This window comes from Pteropus vampyrus, unplaced genomic scaffold (genome assembly GCF_000151845.1).
Source record: "Pteropus vampyrus isolate Shadow unplaced genomic scaffold, Pvam_2.0 Scaffold81, whole genome shotgun sequence".
NCBI lineage: Eukaryota > Metazoa > Chordata > Mammalia > Chiroptera > Pteropodidae > Pteropus > Pteropus vampyrus.
The window spans coordinates 2,994,888-3,004,146 of NW_011888862.1; the positions used below are offsets into that span (position 1 = coordinate 2,994,888).

General features: G+C 42.9%; 1 protein-coding gene across 5 annotated transcripts; it reads left to right on the plus strand.

The window, feature by feature from the left end:
- Positions 1-26: 26 nt before the first annotated feature.
- TCEANC (transcription elongation factor A N-terminal and central domain containing) lies at positions 27-6,228 on the plus strand. 5 transcript variants are annotated; one of them, XM_023532286.1, is made up of 3 exons: positions 27-459; positions 2,990-3,121; positions 5,133-6,228. In XM_023532286.1, exon 3 carries the CDS (start codon positions 5,141-5,143, stop codon positions 6,197-6,199), a length of 1,059 nt encoding a protein of 352 aa, XP_023388054.1. In that variant the 5' UTR covers positions 27-459; positions 2,990-3,121; positions 5,133-5,140; the 3' UTR covers positions 6,200-6,228. The 5 variants fall into 5 exon arrangements, with proteins under 5 accessions (XP_023388054.1, XP_023388053.1, XP_023388051.1 ...); XM_023532285.1 differs by lacking the exon at positions 2,990-3,121 and adding an exon at positions 5,025-5,038; XM_023532283.1 differs by having other exon boundaries at positions 28-459; positions 5,025-6,228.
- The last annotated feature ends 3,031 nt before the right edge of the window (positions 6,229-9,259 follow it).

A 9,259-nucleotide genomic window follows, 5' to 3' on the forward strand; every position in this document is an offset into this window, starting at 1 on the left:
TTTATTAAACTAGACTTGAGATGAGGTTGGTCTCTCGTGGAAGAAGCTGAAGAGCCCTGAGCTTAGGTGCAGTGCATGCAAGCAAGGTGATCTGTAATGAAAAGAATGAGCCTCACAAGCAGAGAGTAAAGAGCATCCTGGACGCTCTTCACTCATTTAACAAAAAATATTTGTTGAGAAATAGCGAGCACTGGCCAGGTGTTTGCCAAGTGTGTACCAGTGAATGTAACAAATGACATCTTTATGGTCTTGTGGGGAAGACAGACAATTAAAATTTGATGTGGTATGCGCCATGAAAAAACAATGTGCAAATACTCGATGTTTTTTACAGATGTCCTCATCTGTAAGATGGAAATACACTGTACACCTGTCCTGTTTCTTGTGAGGATGGAGATGATGTGAGTGTGTATGGCATGGAGAGTTGCTCCATAAACGTGCATTGCCTTCTGCTGTTAAGAAGTAAATGAGGGGATGAATATGCGGAATTGGGTGCATCATGATGCTTAAAACATGGCGGTCACAAGTTGTAATCTGTAGAGAAGGTTCTCAGGTGGGTTGTGCACAGCAGGTGTTTTTAATATTTCCTGATTTAATGGGGCTTATATGGCAAAATCTGAATTCAGAGGGGTTCTGTGCACAGTCTAGGAGCAGGACAGGGGCTGTCTTTGGGCTGCTAGCAGTGTAACTGAGATGGTCCTGCTGCAGGAAGGGAGTCGCGCCTGTACAGTGGTGACAGCTCTGCTTTGAACCAGGTGCACCTGAAGAGGTAAAAATACCCAGGCCTGCCTTCAGGGATGCTAATTCGTTCTGATATCATTCTGTCAAACAAGGGCCTGGCATTGTTTGTTTTTGTTTTGGCTGCTTAATTTCTCCAGATGATTTGGATTTGCAGTCAAGGTTGAGAACCAGTCATGGCAAGTGATAGGCCGGGCTCAGGGAGCTGCTGGAGCAAAGGCCCACAGCCGCGAAATGGCCAGTGCCTGTCGGTGGTTCAGCTGGGTCATGGAGGAGGCTGGAAGTGGGGTTTTCATCACCTGGTCAAGGACCTTGCTTTATCTTGAGAGCAAAAGGGACCCTCTGAAGAGCTTTAAGTGGGAAAGTGAGGAACTATCTTGCTAAGATCTGTACCAGAAGGTGACCCCTCTGACAGAGCACTGTGAATCAGAGTGAAGGCGGTGAAGAAACAATTGGAGCTGGCCAGATGATGGCAAACCCAGATTCGGTTTCAGTACTCCTCCGGTGTGTGTCCCCTAGTGGCCAGTGTCTGTCCTTGTGGAGTGTAATCGGCTGGTTTCTTCTCTGTATTCCTTCCACGGGGCTGGCAGCTCCTTCAGGCTGAGAGTATCTCTTTAAGGCTCAGCATCTCTCATGTACTAAATACAGTAAATATTCATTGAATGAACTATATAGAACCCTAAACTGGACAGACAGCTTACTTTGTCTTTTTATGGCAGTTTTCAAAATTTTGTAGCCCAGTTACTTCCACACTATACCCTCCTAGGGAAATAAATGCATTATATCCTCATGATTATCCCAAAGGGGGAATAGAAAGTTTAACAGGATTGAAATACTGTTAAAAATGTGGAGGAGAATGGAAAACAGTATGGCAGATCCTCAAAAAATTAATAGAATTCTCATATAATCCAGCAGTCCCACTTCTGGCTATATACCCAAAAGAATTGAAAGTAGGGTCTCAAAAAGATATTTTTTACCCCCATGTTCATAGCAGTATTATTCACAAGACCCAAAAGGTGGAAGCCACCCAGGTGTCCATCAACGGATGAATGGATAAGCAACATGTGGTCTTTTCATGCGATGGAATATCATTTAGCCTTAACAAGGAAGGAAATCCCGACACATGCTACAACATGGATGAAACTCGTGGACATCAGGCTAAGTGAAATAAGCCAGTCATAAGACAAATACTGTATGATTCCAATTATATGAGGTATCTAAAGTAGTCAAATTCATAGAGATAGAAAGTAGAATGGTGTTTGACAGGGGGCTGGGGGGAGAAAGGAATGGGGAGTTAGTGCGTAATGGGGACAAAGTTTGTTTTGCAAGATGGAAAGGTTTCTGGAGGTTGGTTGCACAATTCTGAACGTGCTTATCTCTCCTGAACCATACACTTAAAGAGCGTCGAGATGGTAATTTTATGTCATGTGTAGTTTACCACGATTAAAAATTACAAATAAGTAAATATGGAGGAGAGGCAAATAGACAAAGTGAAGACCAGAGTGCTTACACATGAATACATTCATTTGTGTACATTTACGTGAGCAAAGAACAGGTTTTGCTGGTATGACAGACGGCCGCCCTCATGGCACCGAGGCCCTAAAACTCCAGTTCAAGTCCCCTTCAGGATCTCCTTGAGACTGAGCCTTCGTGGAGAAATTCCGACCTGAGTTAAATATTGCCTAAGCTCCTTACAGGCACGCTAGACCCGGCCCTCATTAACCACCTCGCTGAGTCCAGCCAACTTCAACCGTGGGTTCTCTGGTAGTGATGCATATAGAATGACTATAGAATGCAGGCTGCGTGACTATTGCTTCTGTGTTAGGAAACGGTCCAGCACGTGGGGGACAGTTGGAGACCTCATCACGGTGACGTGGCTGCTTCACTTCCTCCAGACCCCCACAGTCTCAGGAGACAGTTGTGAAAAGAGTGTCTAGCGATTGAGGATGTGCATTTTTTTTTTCTTCCGTATTATCTTGCCTATTCTTTGTTTACTAAGCCTTTGATTCTTAGGAAGACCTCTTTTATGGTTTTCAGTCTTTAAAAGTGGCACTTAAAAAGGAAAAACAATGATCTCGAAAGTACTGAATCTCGATCATTAGAAAAATAATCACTTAAGATCCTGAATTGATGACCCGCTAAGTGACTTTATATATTAGTAAATATATAAAAGGCCGCCTAGGTTGTGTACAGCTCCACCTGGACATAAAAAAGTCAGACTCGGAATCTTGGTCATCTGGATCTGTCCCAGCAGGGCGACACCGTGGCCAAGAGTACTTAATTCTTCATATTCGGTGATAGATTTTGAAGGGAGAGTCATCTATTTGAGATTCAGCGATAGACTTCTGAGGAAATCGCACATGCTGACCTGAAGGCAAACCCTCAGGTGACGGCGCACCTTTCTTTCCCATATTCTGATTCCAGAAGATTGATCGATCCATTTACCGTGCCATTTTTCAGTAGGCACGCATCTTAAATGTATAGCGTTATCGTGAAATTATATTAGACTAATAACTTTTCTGATCGTGAAAATAATACACGTTCATCATAGAAAATACAGAAAAGTAAAAGCACGAACAAAAATCACCTAAAATCTTTCCATTCAGAAAATGACACTGCCTAAAATTTTGTGTTTCTATCTTAGGCCTTTTCTCTTCACATGTGATCTTTAAATAAAATTTAGATCAAATTCTGTGTTGTTTTTAAATAACAACTTTATTCAGCTATAATTTACATACCATACAGTTCACCGAGTTAAAGTGTACACTTCGTGGTTTTTAGTATATTGACAGCTGTGTAACTCCTCACCACAATCAACTTTAGAGATTTTTCACCTCACCCAAGAAAAACTGCACCCATTATCAGCCACTCCCCTTTTCATTCCACCTCTCTGGTCTCTCCCCACTCCGATCCCCAGCCCTAGCTAACCACCAGTTTACGTTGTGTCTCTCCAGATTTGCCTATTCTGTACATTTCATATGAGTGGAATCATACAATATGTGGTCTGTGTCTTTAACTTAGCCTAGTGTTTTCAGGGCTCATCCATGTTACAGCGTGTACCAGAATTTCATTTCTTTTTATTGCCAGATAACGTTCCATTATATGGATATATTACATTTCGTTTATTCATCAGTTGATGGACATTTAGGTTGTTTCCACCTTTTGTCTATTATGAATAATACTGCTATTAACATCCGTGTGCAAGTTTAACCATTTGAGACCTTCTAGTTTCTTCTCAGTTTGCAGAACATTCTTATATACACAGCCACATCTCTCATTTCCTTAAAGTAAATTTATGGAAGTAGAATTGCTAACTAAAAGGACGTACATTTTATAGCACGTGTCAGATGGATTCTAGGAAGACTGCATTCATTCTTTGTAGCTGCTTTAAGTGCTATTAGCCTGTGTATGTTCACTGATGGTTATAAAGTGCTGTAAAGTGGGAGTCTGTGGTTTTTTTAAAAGACAGAGTCCCTGCAATCAATCTGCTTATGTTCTCATTTAGGCCAGTTGGGCAGATACAGATCCATGGGTATCAGGTAGGCAAGATTATGTACATTACGTGGAGAGAAAAATAGACTGGTTAGATAAACATTTGCCTGCCCAGGATGAGATTCACACCGACGTAATCATCGAGCAACATTTTTTTTACACCTAGAAGTTAAAAAAAGAAAAAAATTAACAGAACCAAACTCTGGCCTGGGGACCAGTTAGTCTAAAGTTATAAATCCTCTGGCTCGCTAGTCTGAACCTTTACCCACTCCATTGCTCAGAAGACTGAGGTGTCAGCACCTGGCTCCCACTGCCTCCCACCCTGTGCTAGGTCATGATTTCTTCAGATTCCCGGGATGTCTAAACAGCATCCTCTATGTGCCCTGTTTCTCATTCCTTTAGATTCAGAAAAGTACCACTTAAAGACTGTAAAATCAGCAAGTGGTTCCGATACATAGGTGAGTACAAGGAGGCGAGGAAGTAGTCCAGCCTTGCGCAGCCTGGCCTCATTGATGCTGACACCGGTGTGATTTCGTCCCCAACATGACCACCAAATTCCATCCAAAGGAACTGACGAATCTTGATCTGGAGAGATCATCGATGTGTGAAACTAGAGATGGAAAAAGCTGTAGCAGATCTTCCAGCAGACTTCTTTAAAGCAGCTGTTAATGCAGAAGCTGTTTGCAGTGCTGCTTTTTTTAACTACTGAGAATCAGACTTTTGAGACTAAGCCATACCGCACTGCAGATCCCATTTCCTAACATGTCGCACCCATTTTTATTACCTTTCTCTTACAGAAAACACCACCTAGGTAACTGCAGGAAGTGCTATGCTGCTGTCAGGAAGCCGTGACTGGCAAAAGCAAGCGTAAGAAAATGGACACCTCTGTTTTCTTTTCCTTGCAGCTGTAAAAATGTCTGACAAGCCCCAGATAGCTGCCAGAGCTTCCCTTATTGAGCAACTGATGTCTGAAAGGAACTTTGAGGATCTTGGCAACCATCTAACTGAGCTAGAAACTCTTCATGTGACGAAGGAGCATCTCCAGCAGACAGACGTCATCAAGGCTGTGTACAGAGTCCTCAAAAGCTGTCCCACAGTGGCTTTGAAAAAGAAAGCCAAGTGTTTGCTGTTGGAATGGAAAGCTCTTTATAAGGATCCTCACTTCGAACCAAGGGACAGCCCTGAATTATCCCCTACAGGTGGAAATGAAGAAAATTCGGGATTTTCTCCTGACGCAAGTCAGGAGAAGATATCGGACAGCTCCAGCCCTAATTCTCGGCTATTGTCCCAAGATGTTACAGCAAAAGCCACAGAAATGATTGCGCCTGAAAGTGGCCCTAGTCAAGTGGAACCTAAGGAAGAGCATGTCAGCGGTGGTGACCCCAAATCCACTGACAAGAGGTCAAGTGAGTTGCTGGATCCTGCAGTGCCCGTGAGAACTAAATGCACAGAGATTCTTCGTGAAGCTTTAACTAGTTCTTCCACAGATCAGCCCCAGGCCGATTTGTGGTACAGCCTTGCAAGAGAAATCGAAGGGCACATTTTTACCCTTTATTCAAAGAACCTGAAAAAATACAAAGCTTGTATCAGAAGCAAAGTTGCCAATCTGAAGAACCCCAAAAATTCTCACTTACAGCAAAACTTGCTCTCTGGGACCATGTCTCCAAGAGAATTTGCTGAAATGACTGTCATGGAAATGGCAAGCAACGAGCTGAAGCAGCTGAGAGCCTCCTACGCAGAGTCTAGCATACGGGAACATTACCTTCCCCAAGCGATCGAGGGGACGCAGACAAAGAAAATAAAATGCAGACGCTGTGAGAAGTTCAATTGCAAGGTCACTGTCATTGCCAGAGGAACGCTTTTCCTTCCAAGTTGGGTACGGAATTCAAACCCGGATGAAGAAATGATGACATATGTCATCTGTAACGAATGCGGGGAGCAGTGGTATCATAGCAAGTGGGTGTGCCTGTGATTATAAATAAATATTCTCTTAACAGCTGATAATAAGAGTGATACCTTTTATTTGCACCACCCTTTTATGCCTGTTTTTAAAATCTTATACACACTATTCTTAATCCTAAAAAGAAGGAAAGACAGTCGTTGGCTGACGCTCACACCACTATCACTAAAACTTGATGCTTTGGGGAGAGAGAGCGGTTGACTGTTTGCATCGCGCTTTGTGGCTACTTAATGCTTCGTTATACTCCGAGTCTGGCTGAGAACGGCTCAGCATAAACTAGGAGTCTATTAGAAATGCAGACTCTTAGGCTCCAAGCTACTGAATCCAAATCTGCACGTTGGCAGGGTCCCCACCCGCTGAGCCTATCCAAGGTAGTTTGAGACGCGCTGCTTTAGCAATAGGCCTGTGGTTCTCAGCAGTGGCTGCATATTAGAATCATTTGGGGAGCTTTGAAACCCCACTGATGCGGAGGGCTCACCCTAGAACAATTACATCTCAATTTGTGGGCTGCAGCCCAGGCATCCACGTTTCTTTTTTAGTTCCTCAAGTTATTTTAGGATGTAGAAATGAAAACTGTTCGTAGCTAGGCTCTCACTTGATCCTTTCCACAGCTCTGAGAAAACACTGTTTTGTATACTTTACAGATGACAAAATAGGTCCACAGAGGTGCCTTGACTTGCCCATGCTACACAACCATAAATAGCCCAAGTCAAATGCTCCCAGATTTTCTTCTGCCAAGTTCACTGTCCGAGACTGCCTCAGTAGTGACTTCTGAGAAATGTAGTTCTGGAGATGTGGGATTTTGTCTTGAGTCCTCTTGCTTAGTCAGACCTATGCGTTTGTGTGTGTGTGTGCGTTGCTTTGCCCACGTTCTCCAGGGTGTATAAACTCTTTATGACATTTGGCTTCTGATGTTAGAGTCTCCATATTCTCAAGGGCATGTGTGTGAGGTCTATGGGGAAGGGCGAAAACCCTCCTAGGCTCTGTAGCTAGGACTGCAAATTAGACTGACAAAAGATTAATGAGAAGAAACCAGTTTAGTAACGTGCAAGTGATACTCACTGGAGAAACAGCAGTGAGTGACTCAGAAGGGTGGTTAGATCTTGGGCTTATATAGAATCTTAACGATAAATCTGTAGACAGTAGCAAGATGAAGGGAAAGGGCTTTAGGCTTTTAGGGGCAGCAAATTATGGGAAAATATATGGGAGAACTAACGGAAGATAACTGGCTATTGCCTCAGGTTTGTGTAGACTGTTCGCAATGCCACCTTTTCTCCAGTGATGAGGTTGGTACCCCTTCCTGGTACCACGTGCGGAATTTATGTTCTGCTTTCAGGCAGATGGGGGAGGGCAGGGAACTCACCCTATGTCTGCTTTTTCTCATTTGCTTTCAGCTCAATGATCCTCATGCCAGGATGGCGTATTTCGGGGCGGCATACTCTGAACCCCTTTAGAGTCGAAGTTCCAATTCTGGTTATGTAAAAACAGGCGTTACTCTGTCACAGGAAGTCTGTTGCCTCAGCCTTTGAATCTACCAGTGCTTCTCAAATAACTGAATTGAAGAGGAAATTACTTCTTTGAGGCCTTTGCAAACGGTGTTTAACCAATCCGCATAACCAAGCCTTCAATGTGATTACAGCTGATTTTGTTCTTTTTAAAAAATTCGTAGAATGTTAATTGTGATAGTTTTAACAAGTTTGCTTCTGAGTTACCTACAGACCCACACATTTTCACCAGTTCTGAGCTCCTAACTTCCCTAAGTTGCTCTGTCAGATCTGAAGCCCTAAACATATGTACAGTTTACCTGCCTTGTGTACCAAAAGGTGCACAAAACTTACGTGTTTTCAACAGGTTTTGAAGAAATCGGCTTGAAGCCATCAAGTATGAATTCTATTTCAATCTCTCCCTGTGGCTTCCCAGAACTGCTTGTTGTGATGTAAGAACATGTTAGTCTTTTAAAGAGAAACTTGCAAAGTCACCTAAAACTTAAAGTTTCACAAAGTGTGGTTTCACGTGACTTGAAATGACCTTAAAAACTATTCAGTGGGTGTAAAAGAGTACAGCAAATGAAAACCAAGTGTGATTAATTCATGTCAGTGTTTGCTTTTTGGTTTGGTGTTTTTGTGCATGTTTTGGGGTTGGGGTTTTTTGGTAGTTTTTTTATACAGGAATTTTGCAAACTAAATATACAGACAAATAAAAGCACCTGGAATGGAAATTCCTTTACTCTCCAACATGTAAAAATCTGGGTAGTCTTCTTCAATTTTTATCAACTTTGTCAGTCAGTGACTCTTGCAACTAGAGATAGGAAAATAGTAATCTGGGTTTTTTTCTTTTAGCTAGTGAGATAGATGACATTTTCTAAGTATAGGTAATCATTCTTAAGAAGAAAGGGTTTAAAAAAAAGTTGCTTATAGGGTAAAGGATCTTTAATTTAAAATCATTTTTTACAGGAAAAGAAGAAGAAAGGCTTTAAAAAAAAAAGTTGCTTATAGGGTAAAGGATCTTTAATTTAAAATCATTTTTTACAGGAAAAGTCCCCAGGACAGGAGTGTGCCTGTCACAGACAGGGTCCAGCCAGGCTCCACTGGAGCTGAGATGCAGTGGCAAGGGGAAGGACAGTGAGAGGTGAAGTCAGAGAGCCATCGGGCTCATGAAGGCCCCGTTGGGCATGATGAGGACTTTGGGGTTTTTTCAAGCCTGATGGGAAGCCATGGAAGCTAGGAACTTGGTAGCGATAAGATTTAGATGACCTCTGCGAAGGCTCCTTCCTGCTGCTATGCTGAGTTAGATGCGGAGGAAAGCAAGGATGGCTGCAGGAACACCAGCTAAGTGGCCATAGCAATGGCCCAAATGTCGTGGACCTGGTTTCAAACATGAGTATGCACACCGCTCTCCCTACATCGTTGCACCTGACGAAGCCCTTGGTGACGCGGTTCAGGACATACCATCCCTAAATATGGTGCCTGGGAATATTGGATATTTTAAGCTGGAGGAATTTGAGCAACAGGCAGGTGTAGGAAGGACTCTCTGATCTGCCCCTCTCCCCTGAGGCTGGTCATATGGCCCTCA